This window comes from Fistularia commersonii, chromosome 26 (genome assembly GCF_037954325.1).
Source record: "Fistularia commersonii isolate RoL2024-O1a breed Wild chromosome 26, RoL_Fcom_v1.0, whole genome shotgun sequence".
NCBI classification, from domain to species: domain Eukaryota; kingdom Metazoa; phylum Chordata; class Actinopteri; order Syngnathiformes; family Fistulariidae; genus Fistularia; species Fistularia commersonii.
This window is the reverse complement of record NC_141309.1, coordinates 11,798,134-11,818,806: the sequence shown is the minus strand read 5'-3', so window position 1 is coordinate 11,818,806 and position 20,673 is coordinate 11,798,134. Positions and strand designations below refer to the sequence as shown.

Here is a 20,673-nt window from a genome sequence, read left to right as displayed (position 1 = left end):
CACATAAACTATTAATCAAAATATACAAAAAAATGTTAAAAATCTCACCAAATCAGTCCCATTTACCTAGTCACAGCCTATAACTATCTTATACTGTAGAATATAATTTGGTGAAAATTCCCAAATATTTTTATGACACTCCTGTCCAAGAAGTCAAACAGGCATGTTTATTGTATCCAGCCATCTTCTTCCACTTATCCTGCACTCGTCCACCCTGGACTGGTCGCCAGTCATTTGTAGGGCCACAGATACAGACAGACAGTCACTCACTTACTCATTTGGGGAAATTCTCCCAATTTTTTTTCCAATTAACCTGCTGCTATTTGGAAAATGTACATAAAAAGACTGTAATATCAGATTGGCATGTAGGGGTCGCTGTCATATTTTTGTTGTTTTTGTTTATCACTCGGTGTGACCTCCGAGAAACCGGAAATGAAAACGACGGCTTGTTGTGCGCTCGTGCTCGGGGGTTTTGTGACGTAGGGGATACGCGTTAGTCTTGAATGAAACTTGGACAGTTTTATAATAATCCCATGCTACCTCTTCTCTTGGAGAGGAAGTGAGAAGTTTTTTTTGAGGAGGTTCGGTTTGAATATTCCCAATCGTCGATTAAAAGTGCACAAGAAAGCTACAAGAGAAAAGTCGCACCATGGCGGATGTTACCGCTCGTAGCTTACAGTATGAGTACAAAGCGGTGAGTATGTCCGTGGATAAACTATTTAGGACACCTTGGAAAACAAATTGATAACGTTCGTTATATTTATTATTGTGCCTAAACACGATTGAGTGCGTGCGAGTTCATTATGTGATATTTTTTGACATCAAGCAGCCCAATCGGCTAACTAGCAGTTAGCCTCGATAGCGGCACTAAGTGTTCCTTGACGTATCGTGGCACGTTTGTTGTGAAACCTAGAATTCCAACTTGGTGCTGCAAGCGGATCGCTCTCTGATCGATCGAACACGGAGAGATGAACCCACGGGAGAAGTGCTGTCCCTGGTGGGGAAGCTTGAGGGGACCAAGATGGGGGACAAAGCTCAGCGGACCAAGCCTCAGAAGCTGGAAGAGAGACGAGACAAGTTAGTGCTGTCAATGCGTGTTGTTCACAAGTCATATACTTCACCATGCAACTGTTTGTTTTAGTCTTTAACCTTCCTCAGGCCTCGGGGCAACTCGACCCAATCATAAAAGATTTTTTGCACAGAATTGTTTTTTTTAAACCAATTTTATAAACGGGACATGGAAGGTTTCAGACTACTTGATTGGCAGAGGATGAATACTTGCATTGTGTTTGTTTCTAACATATGCATTGTTCAGTCTTCTCTGGTTATTTTGACCATACCACCAAGGGATACTATATATCATGTGCAGGTAAAGGTCTGAAATCATGCCCCTCCAATGACATACTCACACAAACTCTCATCGCAGTGCTCCTATGTAATAGCATAGCTCCTGCATTCCATTAAGTACTGCTTTTCAGAATTCACCAAATTCTATCTTTTGGTTTCAAAATGTGTCTCAACAGGAGGCGGAAAAGAGATGAGGACAGACACGATATCAACAAAATGAAGGGGTTCACCCTCCTTTCAGAAGGTATTGATGAAATGGTGGGCATTGTATACAAACCGAAAACAAAAGAAACCAGAGAGACCTATGAGGTTTTACTCAGCTTTATCCATGCTGCTTTGGGAGATCAGGTATGTGAATGTGGTAGTAGTTACATTTCTCAAAATTGCAACCTGTTATTGTCTTTCTGACATCCAAAATTGCTTTGGATGTTATTGTTTCCACTTGCAGCCACGTGATATTCTGTGTGGAGCAGCTGATGAGGTCTTGGCAGTGCTAAAAAATGATAAAATGAGGGATAAAGAACGACGTCGGGAGGTAGAACAACTTCTTGGACCAGCTGATGACACACGTTACCATGTGTTGGTCAATCTGGGCAAGAAGATAACAGACTATGGAGGAGATAAAGATTTACAGAACATGGGTGAGTCCAAAACAATTAACTGCATCTATGTAAATAGCTGATTTGTTAAATACATGGACAAAATTTCTCAACTATGTATTATCTTACCTTTTACAGATGACAACATTGATGAAACCTATGGTGTGAATGTCCAGTTTGAATCTGATGAGGAGGTTAGTTTCTTGTTAAAAACTGACAAACTAAAACTAACCTTTTATTTGGAGCTGTTTTTCTTCAGATATGAAATAGATACTTCCATGTGTTTTCAACAAATTTTCTTCCACTTGGTTTCAAGGAGGGTGATGAAGACCAGTTTGGAGAGGTACGAGATGAAAAATCTGATGAAGACAGTGAAGGAGAGGAGGCCGATGTTAGCTGCACTCTTTCAGCAAATGTAAGTACAACATCCCTTTCTCATCACCTGACTTCAATCAGAATTTTACGAAACCTCACAATTGTACCTCTTTCAGCTTGGAGTAACAGGCGATGTGATGACCGTGAAGAAAAAGGATCTGCATCCCAGGGACATTGATGCGTTTTGGCTTCAGCGTCAGCTCAGCCGATTCTATGATGATGCCATCGTCTCCCAGAAGAAAGCAGATGAAGTTTTGGAAATCTTGAAAGTCAGTTTGTCATCTTTGTTTTAATAATACTTACCTTGCTAATGTTTTCAAATATTTCTAAGATTGTCATAGAAAGTAGGTATACTGTATATGCATTTTTACGGACTAGCTGACGTGTTGTCTTTGTTTTTCAGACTGCTAGTGACGACAGGGAGTGTGAGAACCAGCTAGTGTTGCTGCTTGGCTTCAACACTTTTGACTTCATAAAAATCCTCCGCCAGCATCGTCGCATGAGTTAGTTGATTTTGTCCCCCTTGAATTACCAATTGAAGTCTCATCTTTCATAGAATACATTCATTTCCCTCTTTTTTGTAAAATTAAACATTTTCATTGTCATCATTGACGACTTACAGTTCAGTATTGCACAATGCTGGCGAGTGCTCAGAGTGAGGCCGAAAAAGAACGGATCATTGGAAAGATGGAATCGGATCAGGAGCTGTCAAAGATTCTGTACCAGCTGCAAGAGACTGAGAAGGAAGATATTATTCGGGTATGGTAGTTTAAACATTTCAGGAATCTCATGACAAATACATCTCAGTTTGGTCTTTTCTCTTTTTTTAATTTGTGTTTTCTTTATGTTTTAGGAAGAGCGGTCTCGCAGAGAGAGAGTGAGAAAGTCCAGAGTTGATGACATGGAAGCAATGGATGTTGAACATGGGGAGGTAACTAATGCAGTTAATGAGTTACTGAAAAAAAAAAAAATTTTACATTGAAACTTAGATCTTCTGCTAATCATTTTAGGTCTTTATCTGTTCTTAAAAGAATGTAAAAAGCAGTCTGTGGTCTATTTTATGTTGGGATCTTGGACCCATAAATATTAAATATGAATATTATCAAAGTAAAAATGACTTAAATCAGAGCTGCAGAATAGACTGAAGTTTTTTTTTTCCATTCTTGTCCCACAGTCGATCGCTCCACGTCAGTTGCTCGACCTCGAGGATCTGGCCTTCACCCAGGGCAGCCATTTCATGGCCAACAAGAGATGCCAGCTTCCAGACGGCTCCTTTCGCAAACAGCGTAAAGGTTATGAAGAAGTCCATGTACCTGCCCTAAAACCAAAACCATTTGCTGAAGACGAGGTCGGTGTTCGCTTGGTTCAAATGTGTATTTGGTCCATCCCTGCTGTATTTCTAACCAGAAACATACATAGACAGACTTGCCTCAACCACTGTACATATTGTGTCATCAGGTTCTGGTGGCTATTGAGAAGCTGCCCAAGTATGCCCAGGCTGGCTTTGAGGGATTTAAAACTCTGAACCGCATCCAGAGCAAGTTGTTCAAGACCACCATGGAGACTGATGAGAACTTACTTGTTTGTGCACCAACGGTAAATAAACTTTTTTTAACTTAAGGTGACTGTAATATCGTCTCACCTGTATTTTTTTCATGAGTTTGACTTCACTTTGTATATGCAGGGAGCTGGTAAGACAAATGTTGCCCTAATGGCGATGCTTAGAGAAATCGGAAAACACATCAACCTGGACGGAACTATCAATATTGATGACTTCAAAATCATTTATATTGCACCCATGCGCTCGCTGGTACAGGAGATGGTGGGAAGCTTCAGTAAGGTAAGCTTGTTCAATTGATGGACAGCACTGTGAATGTTTTTTTTGTAAATCTAAATTGTATCAATAATTCAATGATCTTCTTTCAGCGTTTGGCAAGTTATGGGATCACAGTGTCTGAGCTGACAGGTGACCACCAACTCTGCAAAGAAGAGATAAATGCCACTCAAATTATAGTCTGCACCCCTGAAAAATGGGATATCATAACTCGCAAAGGAGGAGAACGTACCTACACCCAGCTAGTACGCCTCATTATCATTGTAAGTGCAGTGTGTTCAAGACATCTTCTTAAAAATAGCCTTAAATCCATGTGTTGTGTTTGCTGAGCATTTAGACTGAAGCTTGTTTCAAACAACTCTTTAAAGTATATAAATGTAATTCCCCGCATAGACATTGGCTGGGGTACATGTCTTGATAAAAACACCCAAATTTGTCAATGCTCTTTGTTTCCAGGCACATATTTTTGGTATGGTTGCACTTTGTAGGTGTCACTTCTATCAAGTATGCTTCCCCCAATGACACTCAGCACAGATTTAGGCTGACTGGTTAAAGAACTTTTGAATTCTCATCAGAATAACGGCGCACCAGTAGACAAAAAAAAGTAAATCACAAAAGTAATGTCATGTTTCCAGTGGAATGGGCTTCTGATATTTAAGTCCATGTCTTGTCCAGGATGAAATTCATTTGCTACACGATGACCGTGGACCGGTTTTGGAGTCGTTGGTGGCCAGGACCATCCGCAATGTGGAGCTAACTCAAGAGGATGTGCGGCTGCTGGGCCTCAGTGCCACACTTCCCAACTATGAGGATGTGGCTACCTGCCTGCGTGTTGACCCTGCCAAGGGACTCTTCTACTTTGATAACAGGTGTGCAGCACACTACTTTCTTCATTTTAACAAAGAGAGGACCATAGCCTGTCAGCAGCTTCTCATGTTTTCAACCCTTTTGCCCTTGTAGTTTTCGCCCAGTGCCCCTGGAACAGACATATGTTGGCATCACAGAAAAGAAGGCCATCAAACGTTTCCAGATCATGAACGAAATAGTTTATGAGAAAATCATGGAGCACGCTGGGAAGAACCAGGTAAGTCTTGCATAAAGAACAACCTGATTTCCAAATTGTTGTTGAAATGTGATTCCATCAGACCACCTCTGTGGTCTATAGCTGTCCAAAGCTACCGTGGTTTTATGATTAGACTTAAATGGTTCCTCCTTTTTGTTTCCAACAGGTACTTGTGTTTGTCCACTCCAGAAAAGAAACTGGAAAAACAGCCAGGGCTATCAGAGACATGTGTTTGGAGAAGGACACTCTGGGCCTTTTCCTGAGGGAAGGTTCAGCATCCACAGAAGTTTTGAGGACTGAGGCTGAGCAATGCAAGGTGACTCACTTACACTATAGCCACTGAAACCCAGCTGCAACAAAATATTAAGAACTTCAGCAGCTTAAGCTAAATCCTCGTGACAGTTAATTTGTATATTTTTCTATTTCAGAATCTTGAGCTGAAAGATTTGCTGCCTTACGGGTTCGCGATCCACCACGCCGGTATGACCAGAGTAGACCGTACCCTGGTGGAAGATCTGTTTGCTGATAAACACATCCAGGTCCTGGTGTCCACGGCAACACTGGCCTGGGGTGTCAATCTGCCAGCACACACTGTCATCATCAAGGGCACTCAGGTGTATAGCCCAGAGAAAGGCAGATGGACTGAACTTGGAGCTCTGGACATACTACAGGTTAGTCCCTATAGTTTTTAAGCACAACCGTACTTTTACCAATAACCAAAGCTTATTGTTTGATTTCAGATGCTTGGTCGAGCTGGACGTCCACAGTATGACACTAAGGGAGAGGGAATCCTGATTACGTCTCATGGGGAGCTGCAGTACTACCTGTCCCTGCTCAACCAACAGCTGCCCATTGAGAGTCAGATGGTGGGCAAGCTCGCTGACATGCTGAATGCCGAGATAGTGCTTGGTAACGTTCAAAATGTAAAGGTGAGTCACTGACAGGCACAGAATCTCTTTAAAAATCGGAAAGTACATTTTAAAGTTGCACATCTGTAACTTATCCTTTATTCTTCCAGGATGCCGTGAACTGGCTGGGCTACACCTATCTATATGTGCGCATGCTTCGCAATCCCACCTTGTATGGTGTGTCCCATGATGACCGGAACTCAGATCCCCTGTTGGAGAGACGCAGGATGGACCTGGTTCACACTGCTGCCAGTGTCTTAGACAAGAACAGCCTTGTAAAATATGACAAGAGGACCGGTAGCTTCCAGGTAAGCACATAAATTAGACTTCTTTCTTCTTGTGGATTATTTTGAACATTGTCCTAAGGAAATACCTGAAAAGGGTCATTAACAAAACCAAAAAGAGAGGATGTGTTATTCTATCTCTCTCTCTCTCTCTCTCTTTATTGACAAATGCTTTTCGCTTTATCTTAAGGTTACAGATCTTGGCCGCATTGCCAGTCACTTCTACATCACTCATGACTCTATTCAAACATACAACCAGCTGCTGAAACCAACTCTCAGTGAGATCGAGCTCTTCCGTGTTTTTTCACTGTCCTCTGAGTTCAGAAATATCAACGTGAGAGAGGTATGATTCTCCAAACATTTGGCAGTGCAGCTTCTATCAAAGGCTTTTATCAAAACATAAGATATGAAACATAAGAAAGCGTAACGCTGACTGGCTTGGTCTTTAGGAGGAGAAGTTGGAGCTTCAGAAGCTGCTGGAAAGGGTTCCCATTCCAGTGAAGGAAAGCATTGAGGAGCCAAGCGCTAAGGTAAAATGTTTTTGATATCAAACATCTGTCAATGATATCATATTGTATGCACCTTTCGTTGAAGATGTAACACACAGAAGGCCCATGTCTATTGTAGTTTTTTTCCATTATACCCAGTCTTATGTGAAAATATATGTCGTACAATAAGTTTGAAGAAGAGCTTTCTATCGGTTCGTGGTAGAAGGCAGTCTTCAGAAGAAGCCATTAAATCCTTAAAAAAAGTCACCCCATATTGTTGTATTATTTCAGATCAACGTGCTTCTTCAGGCGTTCATCTCTCAACTTAAACTGGAAGGCTTCGCTCTCATGGCAGACATGGTTTATGTGACACAGGTAGAACACCTGACATTTTACTGTTTCAGTGAAAAATTCCTATTCCGTTTTGCATTTATTTATCCCCTCTTCCTCATGTTCAATGCTTTCTAATATAATGTGAAATACAGTCATGAAAATATGGACCTGCTGACTGCAGAAATTTGAAAATGACAATTCAATAATGAGACTGTCCTTTCATCAATGTTAAGTAAGGAAGAGAGTTTATAGGTTACAAAAAAAATTCAAGAGATTTTAAAAATGTTTCCAGAGTGCTGGAAGACTGATGCGGGCCATATTTGAGATTGTCCTGAACAGAGGCTGGGCTCAACTCACTGACAAGACCATGAATCTTTGCAAGATGATTGATAAGAGAATGTGAGTGGCAGTTTTCTGTCTTAATGAAAATAGATAATGAGTGACTTGTTTGCAATGACAGGCTGCTGATATTCTGGTTGCAGGTGGCAGTCCATGTCTCCACTGCGTCAGTTCAAGAAACTGCCAGAAGAAGTGATCAAAAAGATTGAGAAGAAAAATTTCCCCTTCGAACGTCTCTATGATCTCAACCACAATGAGATTGGTGAGTTTCCTTTCTCTCAAATACTTAGTCCCTCCTGAATGGGAAGAGTAACAAGTCATGTTTGTCTCACCAGGGGAGCTGATTCGAATGCCAAAAATGGGTAAAACCATCCACAAATATGTCCACCAATTCCCCAAACTGGACCTTGCCGTCCACCTTCAACCGATCACCCGTTCCACTCTAAAAGTGGAGCTGACCATCACTCCTGACTTCCAGTGGGATGACAAGGTCTGGGATTTAACCCACTGAACTGCCCTGTAGTGTTACACTCTTTCTTTTCTGGACTTTAGCTAACCCCTTATTATTTTTGTGCAATAGATACATGGATCATCTGAGGCTTTCTGGATTCTGGTTGAGGATGTGGACAGTGAAGTCATCCTCCATCATGAGTACTTCTTGCTGAAAGCCAAGTATGCCCAAGACGAGCACCTTGTGACCTTCTTTGTCCCTGTGTTTGAGCCGCTGCCACCGCAGTACTTTATCCGTGTGGTTTCTGACCGCTGGCTCTGTAAGTAACATTAATGGAGGAGGATTCGCAAATGGCACTTTTTGGTCCCAGTGGCTGCCATTTATGTGTCTTAACTGGTTCATTTCAGCCTGTGAGACGCAGCTTCCGGTGTCTTTCCGTCATCTTATCCTTCCTGAGAAATATCCCCCGCCCACTGAGCTACTGGACCTGCAGCCACTGCCCGTCACTGCTCTTAGGAATTCAGCCTTTGAGGCTCTTTACCAGAACAAGTTTCCATTCTTCAACCCCATTCAAACACAAGGTATGTAGAAGATTTCGGGAGTTAGAGGGACTGAGTGTTTGTGTGATTCATTGTTTTGCCTCCCTCAAAACGCTCTTATTTTGTCCTCTCTTTCACCAGTGTTTAATGCAGTGTATAACAGTGATGATAATGTGTTTGTGGGAGCTCCCACCGGTAGCGGAAAGACCATTTGTGCCGAGTTCGCTATTCTGAGGATGCTGCTACACAACGCAGAAGGTCGCTGTGTCTACATAACCCCCATGGATGCTCTGGCTGAGCAGGTCATTTGACTGCTAGAATTTAGTAAACCAAAGTCAGCTTCTAGAACTCTTTCCAGCCATTAAACATCTGCCTCGCATCTGCTTCATCAGGTCTTTATCGACTGGCACCAGAAGTTCCAGGACATCTTAAACAAGAAGGTGGTGCTGCTGACCGGAGAGACCAGCACGGATCTGAAATTGTTGGGAAAAGGAGACATTATTGTCAGTACACCTGACAAATGGGACATCTTGTCTCGTCGCTGGAAACAGAGGAAGAATGTGCAGAACGTCAGTCTTTTCATTGTTGATGAGACACACCTCATCGGAGGAGAGAATGGAGTAAGATTGATTAGCTATGTGCTTTTCTGCAATCAAGTGCTATGCATTCAGTCAAGTGATTATTTGTACGCTGCATCCTGTTCATACCTTTTGTTTCTTCTCTTTAGCCGGTGTTAGAGGTCATCTGCTCAAGGATGAGGTACATCTCCTCTCAAATTGAACGAAACATCCGCATCGTGGCCCTCAGCTCCTCCCTTTCCAATGCCAAAGATGTGGCTCACTGGCTGGGCTGCAGCACCACGGCCACATTCAACTTCCATCCCAATGTCAGGCCTGTGCCCTTGGAGTTGCACATTCAGGTCTGCGGAAACCTCGAAATCACCCAATACAATTAAAAACAGCGCAAGCTGACATGTACCTAGACTCACCGATCCAGGACGCAATCTGATCCCGAATTTGTGTTGTATTCCCCCATCTGGTGTTTTCTATAGGGTTTCAATGTGAGTCACACCCAGACTCGCCTGTTGTCCATGGCTAAACCTGTATATCATGCCATCATGAAGCACTCACCCTCCAAACCAGCAGTGGTGTTTGTGCCGTCCCGCAGGCAGACTCGCCTCACGGCCATCGACATTCTCACATTCTGTGCTGCTGATGTGGTCCCTCAGAGGTTTGTCAAATCACTGAACTTTGTTGCAGAGAAATCCAATTTCATGCAGATTATTTCGATATTAAGGAAAAGGGGTAAATGTTTCCGTAGGTTCTTGCACTGCAATGAGAAAGACCTCGCTCCATTCTTGGAGAAAATCACAGATACAACCTTAAAGGAGACTCTGGCCAATGGTGTGGGATACCTACACGAAGGGCTGTCACCGACTGAGCGCAAAATAGTGGAGCAGCTCTTCAACACTGGTAGGACAGAAGACTCTGTGCTATCATTGTTGGACTTCAGTTTGTAGCTCCAGGGGGAATGTATTTATTTTTAAACCTTTCTGATTTTCGCAGGTGCTGTTCAGGTGGTAGTGTCATCTCGTTCCCTCTGCTGGGGCATCAACGTCTCTGCACATCTTGTCATTGTCATGGACACACAGTACTACAATGGCAAAATCCATGCGTAAGCCCCCCTGAAGTTATGATTTCAGCTCCAAACAGCATTCTTGCTCCCACCCTATTTGACTTTCACCTTCTGTTTCCACACACATTTTCAGCTATGTGGACTATCCTATTTACGACGTCCTCCAAATGGTGGGCAAGGCCAATAGACCCATGCAGGATGATGAAGGTCGCTGTGTAATCATGTGCCAGGGCTCCAAAAAGGTATGAAATGTTCTTTTTTTTTCCCCAAAACCATGTCTTTTCATAAGCATTAATTGATTACTTGTATTATCTCTTCAGGACTTTTTCAAGAAGTTCCTGTATGAGCCGCTGCCAGTTGAGTCTCACCTGGACCACTGCCTCCATGACCACTTCAACGCCGAGATTGTCACCAAGACGGTGGAGAACAAGCAGGACGCTGTGGACTATCTGACATGGACGTTCCTGTATCGCCGTATGACACAGAACCCCAACTATTACAATCTTCAAGGTCAACACGCCCCGCCTGTTTTACAGATTCCACCCACGATCGTGTTTTCATAGTCCGAATCAAATTAATGGAGACTTGTGTTGACTTCTCCAGGCATGTCCCATCGTCATCTGTCTGATCACCTGTCAGAGTTGGTGGAAAACACCTTGCACGACTTGGAGCAGTCCAAGTGTATCAGTATCGAGGACGAGATGGATGTAGCACCATTGAATTTGGGCATGATTGCTGCGTACTACTACATTAACTACACCACCATGGGTTCGTACCAGTATATCTATTGTCTTCACCTGTTTATCACTTATTTGTATATTCTGACCAACATAATTTATGAATTTCAAACACAATTGTTTGTTCATGTTGTTTGGCAGAACTCTTCAGCATGTCTCTGAATGCCAAGACAAAGATCCGTGGCCTAATTGAGATTATCTCCAATGCCGCTGAGTACAAGAACATTCCCATCAGGCATCACGAGGATGCTCTCCTCCGCCAGGTGAATACTCCATTTTACAAACGGATTCAGGATCAAGCATTTTTTCATCGTGCAAGACATTTGTAGTGTCTGCGGGATAAAACTGATTTATTTGAAATGTATTTTGGATTTGTTTTTGAATTTCAGCTCGCGCAGAAAGTGCCCCACAAACTAAACAACCCCAAGTTCAATGACCCACATGTGAAGACCAACCTGCTGCTCCAAGCCCATCTCTCCAGGATGCAGCTGAGCGCCGAGCTGCAGTCAGACACCGAGGAGATCTTGAGCAAGGTTTCGCCTTCGTGTCATTTTTACACTGAATAGCACTTGAACTTGCTAAATTCTAATACTAGATTTTTTTTCTTAAAAATATCAAGAATTTTGTCCAATACTTTTATGGTCTACATTCAGACATTAATATTTTTTCTTTGCGTTTTCATTTGTACAAAATAAAATCACCAAAATAGATCAGAATCTGAAAAATCAGTAAGGTTACTTTAATAGCTGATAAAACAAAACATTAATATGATCTGTAAATCAATCATGAAATTGGTAAGCAGTTACAATATTTTTTTTAAAGTATTAAGAGTAAAGTAGAACATTATGTGAAAATTGGGAGGTTTGTAATAATTAGATAATTATTACAAGTCAGGTCAGTGATGTGTTTTCAGATTATTTACTACATTTCCTCTGAGTTAATTGTTTCTCATGTCAGAGACCCAAACAGTTAATTTCTTTGTGAAAGTACTTCACAAAGTTGACATTCCTCACCGCTGCAGATAGCATGAATTCCAGTTAATTTACCCACTTTAGTCCAATAAACTCGTGTTTCTGCTCCTCAGGCGATCCGTCTAATCCAGGCCTGCGTCGATGTCCTGTCCAGTAACGGGTGGCTGAGTCCAGCTCTGGCAGCCATGGAGCTTGCGCAGATGGTGACACAGGCCATGTGGTCAAAGGACTCGTACCTCAAACAGCTGCCCTTCTTCACCTTGGAGCACATCAAACGCTGCACAGAAAAGGTAAGATTTCTGACATGACCCTCCCCCGTCTATCGCTATGTTACTCATAATCTTTGCCACTGCCCCTCAGGGTGTTGAGAGCATCTTTGACATCATGGAGATGGAGGATGAAGACAGAACTGCTTTGCTGCAGCTGTCTGATGCCCAGATGGCGGACGTGGCTCGATTCTGTAACCGCTATCCCAACATCGAGCTGTCTTACGAAGTGCCCGAGAAGGAGAACATTAAGAGGTGAGACTCCTGTTCGCAACATTAATTCACGGTTCACGTTAGTTATTTAGAAGCAAAAAAGTTGCATGGCAGTACAAGATTTAACTATTGCTTTTAGTTAGTGTTGGGATATTTGCTTGCTACATCAGCAGCGGAGCAGTCCTAAATGTTGCTTGTTTTTACCACAGTGGCAGCCCAGTTCTGGTTCAGGTTCAGCTGGAAAGAGAAGAGGAGGTGACTGGTCCAGTCATTGCACCTTTGTTCCCTCAGGTAAGTGCCAAATGTAATCTGTGCTTTTTAACAAATTTTTCATATATGTAATGCATGATGGAAACTCTAAAACGTTTGAAAAAATGTTTGCTCCAGAATCGTGAGGAGGGCTGGTGGGTGGTGATTGGAGACCCCAAGTCTAACAGTCTAATCTCTATCAAGAGGCTGACTCTTCAACAGAAAGCAAAGGTCAGTGAAGTGAAGGTTATGACTATTCTGTATCCCCCATCAAATTTAAACCAGAGATTTGATGATCATTTTCTTTGCAGGTCAAGCTGGACTTCGTGGCACCAGCAATGGGCGTTCACAACTATACCCTGTATTTCATGAGCGACGCATACATGGGTTGCGATCAGGAGTACAAGTTCAGTGTAGATGTGAGGGAGGCTGATAGCGACGGAGATAGTGACTCAGACTGATCAGTTCAGGTTTCAGAATTATGACTTATTGATCTTTTTTTTTTTGTAGATAGTGTGCTTTTTCACATTGTCAACATGTAGAAGACATGTTTTACGGGGCTGCTATTTGTCAGTCAAGACCCCCTGAATACAGTATCCCAGTTCAGAATCAAGTTGTTTTAATGTTTGTTTAACCAAAATGGTGTCTGATTGAAAATGTTTTCACCTAGTGAGAAATTTACATTAAGAATGTTTTTATACTTTGCCTGTAAGTTTTCCAGTTAGTCTCCTCTGTGAAAATCCTGGTTGGTCTGTTCATAATCACAGTCAGATTACATTGTTGAATATTACATTTGTTTTGAAGTACGTTGCGCTGTCTGAAATGTTTGAAATAAAGAGGAGCCTGTGTAATTTGATTGAAGTTTATTGATAATGATGTAATGAAACACCAAGTTCTTACTTGATTTATGAAGATGAACAAAGCAGTCTTTGACCAAATACTGACATAGAAATAACATGTTTTTAATCAACCATAATCAAGATAAAAGAGCAAGAATAATCCAAACTCCTTGTTTTCCCAGTGAGACATGCTGTAAGCCCTGTAAGTCGACTCTATATCTAGTCCTCTACTTTGAATCTCCAGATAGCAATGTCTCCATCGTCGCTACAGGAAGCAAGTAGTCCTGCTTCCTTTGGGTTCCAAGCAACACTGTTGACATCCTGACCGTGAGCTTTGGTTGCTTGAGCAGCCAGGAAGAAGACCATCCCATCTTGGCTTGCTACCTCGTCCTCCTTAAACACTCGCACTGTATTGTCCCCACAGGCGGTTGCTAGGGCACCTGTCAAGTGGCACCTATACACACACATGTTCACAGTAATCGAATCAGGCCACAAATAATTTAGTGCACACTTTAAATTTTTGGGTCTCCTTTCGAAATCAAATCTTTTAGTAATACTTTTTTTTTCCTTTAATGCAAACACTGAGGTCATAATGCCAAATTGATTATCCATTGCAAATGTGCCCCAATGGATGAGAAAATTCTACCTTTCTAAAAATGAAATCGGGTCTTACCAGGCAACATCATATACTGAGCGTCCATGATACCCCGACAGAGTACACACACACTTCCAAGATGAGTCTCCTGTGTAGAAGAAAAATCACATATCATTTATTGTACTTTTAACAGGCAGAAAAGTTCTTCACTGTAGCACCCAATAAGAAAATATCTAAATCCGCAGCTCTTAAACTGTTCTGATAAATGATCTGCAGAACGCTTCTGTACTCAACTGCTTTCACAGTTTCAATTCATTCGAACGGTCAAGATGGAGATAAGTTGCCACTGAAACTCACCCTGCCCATCGTCACTGGAACATTCCTTCCAGATCTTAACGGTCCGATCGTCGCTGCAGGACGCCAGTTTCTCACCAGTTGCATTGAAGGACAAGCTCCATACGGTGGAGGTGTGTCCCTGCAGGGTGGCTCTGCACTCCCAATCATCATCTGCCTCTTTGTAAATACAGATGTTGTTGTCGTAGCTCGCCGAGGCCAGAAGCTAGAAAACACATGAACACCATGTCAGACAGAGGAGCAGCAGGTGCCAGTCACTCAGGTGTAAAGACTTACTTCTTGTGTTGGATGCCAAACAACATGCTTCACATCTTGCGTGTGGGAGTTCACCACTGTGACACACTCATAGTCATCCTCTTCATCCACTTGGGAAAAAAACAATCATACCAAGTCGTGAGATCATAAGTGAGGTTGTACAAAAGTATCATTTTCAGGCATTAATGTCCCTTAAAATAAAATAAACATCAACTGAACACAATGGAATGAGTAGGACACCTTCAGATATTCATTTATTTAGCATTAAAATAAAATCCCTCTTTTATAATGTATGTAATATTATTATATGATATATTATAATATATATATGTTATGCTAAATGCAGCTGGAATAACTAATGGTTTGAGTGAGTGGGTTTCAATTTCTAGAAGTGTTAGACACTCAACACGAACCTTCCCAAACCCAGACACTTTTGTCTCGGCTGCAGGTCGCCAGCAGGTTGCCGGAGGGCGCCCACGCCACACACTTCACCTCATTTTCATGTCCCTCCAGCACAGTCAAGCTCTGGCAGACAAGATGGGATTAGAGGGGAAATACTTGGTGGAGCCCACATCTTTCAAAGAGCCAAACGATTACACACACCTTGAAATCATTGTTCTTCTTTTTCCAGATGCATGTGGTGGCATCAAAGCTGGCCGAAGCCAGATAATTTCCGCAGGGTGACCACGCGACCTTCCTCACTGTGCGCTGGTGTCCTTCGTGAAGGACATTCTTACATACCCAGGAATCACCTAAACAGGGCAGAGGTTAAAGAATTATTCTTGACCGCCCACTGTTAACATCACATTCAAATAACATTCATACAAATGACAGGTAAGAAGGAATCAAGTGTTATTACCTAGTTTATTGGTGTACACATCATACATTAGCATTCATACTAAGGTGAAATGTCTGAACAAAGTTTGAAATACTTTTGATGGAGACATTTTTCTTATTCTGACAACTATATCCCCATTTGTCATTTTAGAATAATATGTTTTAAAGTACTATGATAGAGAACGCCATCAAGATCCAGTCCCGATCTGCAACATTACAAACCTCAGCAAAATCCAAGGAAGCAATTATAGATAAATAACTTGTATTTCATGGTGCAAATAGGTAATTTTACCTGCTTTTTACACACAATCAAGGTTTTTTCCATTCTTATCCAGGAGGCTAACATATAATATGTGTCATAGTTTTCCATTCATCATTTTTTGTGATATTTGCGAGCGAGTCACGAATTTTGGTGTTTATGTTGATGTTTGTTTCCTGTGTGATTTGGGGGTTGCTGGGAAAGAAGTGTGTGTGGTTTGGGGTGCAATGAATTCTCTTTATTTTTGTTTGTTTGTTTGTTTGTTTGTTTTAACTGGAACTGAGCGGGAACAGTTAGATATATTGTGTGTGGCAAACAACAGCTTTTGCTCATTAGACAGATGCTTAACCGTCACCATGACTAATAAGCTACATTATGAAAGTCACTTCCGGGGATTGGAAATAACCAAATAAACACACGGAAATCCCGTGCGCATCGCAATGGATTTTATGTCTATGAACGCAACTCGATTGCTTCCATTTAAAGATTATCGATGATCGATTTCCCCCCCCCTCCTGTTTGAAATCAGAAACCAGTTAATAACAGCTCACCTTCACGTCCCCAGATCCGGATAGTCTTGTCACCCCCGCAGGAGGCAAGCAGAGTCCCGGCCGGGTTCCAACTGACGAACCAGCAGCGAGAATCCGGATGAGCGTCGAGCCTCTGGACCAGAGCTAACCCGTCCTTCATCTCCGAGCTCCGGCTCCTACCGGGGGAACCGAATACTATCAAACTCTTCGGTGACGGACTCGGTAAGAAACCCGTCGAAATTAGTAGATTCGGAACGAACAAGTGCTGTCTAGTGAGTGTTTACGGAGATGGATAAAGTACAAAAGTTCAAAAACACAACCATGTTGGGGATGCCGCCATCTTTGTTATCAGGTGTAGAGTTCTTCTTCCACGACTGGTGTTGGTGAAATAGTGACCCCTAGTGGTGGGACGTGGAAGTGTCTGCAGCCAAATCTGGAAAGCAAACAGACCGTCCATCCATCCATCCATGCATCATTAAATTAAATTAAATTAAATTAAATTAAATTAAATTAAATTGAATTAAAATGAATTAAATTAAATTACAGTTGTTTGGAAGACGCTTTTATTTCAAAGTTACTTACAAGACTTACAATTTAGTCACCTAAGTACTAGTAGTCAGGAGTCAGATTGTAAGCAGTAACCACAATAAAAGCCCTAATCATCTATTGTGGTTACTGCTTACAATCGGAACAAGAAAAGAAAGATATGTTACAGAAGTGACCACTCAACCAAATAGCCATCTCAAAAACATACATACATACATTTTTTCATTTTTTGGGGGGGAGGGTGGAGGCTAAGTGTGATTATTAGGGTAGTGCTTGGTGAAGAGGTATGTTTTTAGCTCACAGCGAAAGATGGGTGGCGACCCGCTGTTCTGTTCTTTTTCGGGAAACATTACACGGTAAGCATCATTGTCTGCTGCTTATCCTGCACTTAGGGTCGCCCAGCTTTTATCGGAGGGCCACATATATAGAGAGACGACTGTTCAGTCCTTCCCGCTTTGAGGCCTTACCACCACACCATTGTGCCGCCCAACAGATAGACCATGTAACTTTTTTTTTCCCCTCCCTTGTTTTCATTAACCTTTATTTTTCCATCTTGAACAAGTGTGTTCCAATGGAAATCCTTAATGCATTATTGGACTTGATTTCTTCATTTGAAGATGTTTCAGCCTTTGTCCAAGAGGCTTCTTCACGTCTAAGTTTACGAATAGAGCTGCCAGGGTTTATGGTGGCTTGTGATGGAAAATGGATGAGTCAGTTGGCAAAAAACTAGGTCTCAGCCTCTCGGATGAGGGGTGAAACTTCTTCATTTAAGATATAATAACCCTTTCCTTGGACTAAGATACTTCTATGTTCGTACCACGCCGGGGAAATTCAGCCTAGAGAAAATCCCTCATATCAAAAGATCTAGCCAGGAGCACATTCAGAGATGTGCTGTAAAATGATCCACGTAGAACTACCAAGGGTTCAATCGATTCCTAATATTCGACAGGACTGTCTCAGAAAATTAGTATATTGTGATAAAGTTCTTTATCTTTTGTAATGCAATTAAAAAAACAAAAATGACTTTTTCATGATATTCTAATATTTTGCGATAGGATTTTTGAGTTTTCTTAAGATGTCAGCCATAATCGGCAATATCAAAATAATAAAAGGCTTGCAATATTTCAGTTGACTTGTCATGGTTTTTGTAATTGCATTACAGAAGATAAAGAACTTTATCACAATATTCTAATTTTCTGAGACAGTCCTGTATACGAGCGACTTTGCCTGGGTGTAATGCGCAAAATGAACCAGCAGGGGGCAGCACTGGTGGATTCTCTTACTGAATTCGCAGTTAAAACAAGCCCAGAAGAAGATCGAGAAGAACAAGGAAGTCAATATACCGGAAGCCAGTGAAGGGCTCTCTATTGTTTTGTTTTGTCTTTATTTTGTTTACCTGATTTATCGTCATTTTTTCATCGCGACAGCTGTCTTTATCGTTTTATAGTTCTTGGTGTGTTTGTCTTGTTCATTCTAATCTTGTTTTTGTTCAACCTATTATAAGATTCGACGCGCTTTGTGGGTTAGCTGCAGGGGCTAATTTGAGGAAGCTAACACGGGCCTGAAGGCCAGCTGTCTATTGTCTGCCCATCAATCGGATACACATTGTTTTTTTTAAACAATAGTATATTTTAAAGGTCGCACGTCCCCCGGAGACAGCTGGTATCCCTCGGAAGAGAAGACCGGGATTGTTGTCAGCAAGGTAAGGCCTACGGGATCTGGTGGGACATACGTTTTGGTTTGAGTGGTTGACCTTACTTGTGTCGGGTCCATTCCAGACACAAACACACGACCGTCTTCCACCAGAAAAGGAGGAGAGAGGACAGTCATGTATGCCCCCCCGGGTCCCGGTGCTTCTGGAGGCAGGCGGCGGCGAGGAGGCACCTCCCTGCCCAAGCAGCCGGAGCGGAGTTTGGTCTCAGCTCTGCCCGGCGCCCTGTCTATCACAGCGCTTTGCACGGCTTTGGCGGAACCGGCATGGCTCCGGGTCCACGGAGGCACCTGTCCCAGACAAGAATTGGGGGTGGCAGATGTCCTGGGCTACATTGACCCCAAACTTCTTGATGGTGAGGACCAGTACCAAACTTTTTATAGCCCAATAGATGGGCAGGTTGATGTTGATCTTAAACTTGGTGCTTTTTTTACACCCCCCTCCAAGATTACTGCGTGAACTCTCAGACCGTCCTGCTGCTCAGAGTGATCGCTGCTTTTTGCTTCCTGGGCATCCTGTGCAGCCTGACAGCTTTTCTCCTGGATGTGTTTGGACCAAAGCACCCGGCTCTCAAGATTACCCGTCGATATGCATTTGCGCATATTCTCACAGGTATGTAAAAGTCCCCTTACCGAATTGCATCCTGCCACTTATTAGAAATGTTGGAACTCTTTTTCAAACTGATGCCGTGGCTAACAGTCCCCTGCTTCTGTTTGTCTTTGCAGTGCTGCAGTGCGCCACAGTCATAGGCTTCTGCTACTGGGCCTCGGAGCTGATCTTGTCCCTACAGCAACAACACAAAAAGCATCATGGCTCTCTCATATACGTCACATTCGCCATCAGCTTCTACCTGGTTGCAGGAGCTGGTGGAGCCTCCATACTCGCTACAGCTGCGAACCTCCTGCGCCACTATCCCACTGAGGAGGAAGAACAGGCTTTGGAACTGCTGTCAGAGATGGAGGACAGCAGTGAAACTTTTCCTGCTGATTATGACATTGCCAATCAGTTTCAGCCGCCACCTGCCTACACACCATAAAGCCGCCATGCTGGTTTGTGTTACACTTGCTTCTGTCTGAGCACGGCTGGTTGCTTAATGAGCAAACTTACTCTTTTATCAGATGGATTATCTTTGCAAATACTCTCCATACAGAACACATCATGCACAGTTTGTTCCCAAACTCCTCAAATGACAGTGCTTTGGGTGCATGAGAGCTTTTGCTTGTGGTGACAGAAAATAAGGAGATGATTAATTCATTCATCACAGAAGTGTCTAGTGTTTTGCATGTAAATGGCTTTTAGGTATTAGTCCTTACATGTAAAACATAAGTGCTAAACATGGTTGATTACAAGTGATTGGTAAAATAGCTAAAATCTAATCTGATTATTACAGAAGCTGAGCTGTCAACCATGTCAACAGTTCAATTGCGCTTTGTGAAACATTTTATTTAATTTTTGATATGCTTGCCCCTTGTTTTATTTTACACCAAACACATTTGACGATGAAAATTCTGAAATATAAGCAGGAGTTTTGAGTCATTTATTTTATAAAACAGACCTTATTTATTAGATGTCTGTGCTGTGTCTTTTGCTGTGGGTGGTCCGGTCTTACAAGATCACCTTTGTGCTTGAGACTTTGCAAGTGAAAAAGAAAAAGCTCAGATAATTTGTTCTTATTTTTATTTTATTTCATTTCATTTTTTTTAAAGGATTCATCAGGAATGGATGAACTTTTTTTGATTCTCAATAAATCAAGATTAATTAGCTGAAACCTCACCACATAAATTGGTCTTTTCATGTCCTCATGTAATTTCTTTAAAAACATTAGTTGTACATTGTGAACCGTAACAAGAAGTTTTCAGAATGTTGCATGACTTGTGTCGCGTGGAGATTTTAAACTCAGACTTTATGAGATCGTTTCAAAAAGTGACAACTGAGACTTAAAATTGTCATTCATTGTGGTGATTCTAGTTGTATTCTGTTTACATAATTTCTGTGTTTTTTCATGGAACTTCGGCTGTTCTTTCATCTTTATGTAAATATTGTTTATACATGAAAAAGAGGTCATAATAAAATAAATGCCCTATTTTTGCCTCATGAATGCCATTTAAATTGGTGT

At 42.0% G+C, this 20,673-nt stretch overlaps 3 protein-coding genes across 3 annotated transcripts; 2 read left to right on the top strand and 1 right to left on the bottom strand.

The window, feature by feature from the left end:
• The first annotated feature begins 462 nt into the window (after positions 1 to 462).
• Positions 463 to 13,482, top strand: snrnp200 (small nuclear ribonucleoprotein 200 (U5)). Its single transcript, XM_086173741.1, has 44 exons — positions 463 to 694; positions 914 to 1,077; positions 1,524 to 1,695; positions 1,796 to 1,988; positions 2,085 to 2,140; positions 2,263 to 2,361; positions 2,438 to 2,590; positions 2,725 to 2,824; positions 2,944 to 3,080; positions 3,175 to 3,252; positions 3,496 to 3,669; positions 3,780 to 3,917; positions 4,006 to 4,161; positions 4,248 to 4,418; positions 4,831 to 5,024; positions 5,116 to 5,239; positions 5,385 to 5,534; positions 5,647 to 5,889; positions 5,959 to 6,147; positions 6,237 to 6,434; positions 6,601 to 6,753; positions 6,860 to 6,940; positions 7,190 to 7,273; positions 7,524 to 7,630; positions 7,714 to 7,832; positions 7,906 to 8,060; positions 8,151 to 8,340; positions 8,429 to 8,602; positions 8,702 to 8,862; positions 8,953 to 9,180; positions 9,288 to 9,479; positions 9,612 to 9,790; positions 9,881 to 10,032; positions 10,126 to 10,234; positions 10,329 to 10,437; positions 10,516 to 10,705; positions 10,799 to 10,963; positions 11,074 to 11,195; positions 11,322 to 11,465; positions 12,017 to 12,193; positions 12,264 to 12,424; positions 12,592 to 12,673; positions 12,770 to 12,862; positions 12,943 to 13,482. Exons 1-44 carry the CDS (start codon positions 650 to 652, stop codon positions 13,090 to 13,092), a joined length of 6,411 nt encoding a protein of 2,136 aa, XP_086029867.1. The 5' UTR covers positions 463 to 649; the 3' UTR covers positions 13,093 to 13,482.
• Positions 13,480 to 16,709, bottom strand: ciao1 (cytosolic iron-sulfur assembly component 1). The gene is made up of 8 exons (XM_086173742.1): positions 16,621 to 16,709; positions 16,322 to 16,476; positions 15,278 to 15,426; positions 15,088 to 15,199; positions 14,696 to 14,784; positions 14,423 to 14,624; positions 14,144 to 14,213; positions 13,480 to 13,924 (listed from the first exon to the last, which is right to left on the bottom strand). The coding sequence occupies exons 1-8, from the start codon at positions 16,638 to 16,640 to the stop codon at positions 13,690 to 13,692; spliced, it is 1,032 nt and encodes a 343-aa protein (XP_086029868.1). The 5' UTR covers positions 16,641 to 16,709; the 3' UTR covers positions 13,480 to 13,689.
• Positions 16,710 to 18,156: 1,447 nt separating this feature from the next.
• tmem127 (transmembrane protein 127) lies at positions 18,157 to 20,651 on the top strand. Its single transcript, XM_086173893.1, has 4 exons — positions 18,157 to 18,548; positions 18,625 to 18,912; positions 19,005 to 19,169; positions 19,283 to 20,651. Exons 2-4 carry the CDS (start codon positions 18,675 to 18,677, stop codon positions 19,591 to 19,593), a joined length of 714 nt encoding a protein of 237 aa, XP_086030019.1. The 5' UTR covers positions 18,157 to 18,548; positions 18,625 to 18,674; the 3' UTR covers positions 19,594 to 20,651.
• Positions 20,652 to 20,673: the final 22 nt, after the last annotated feature.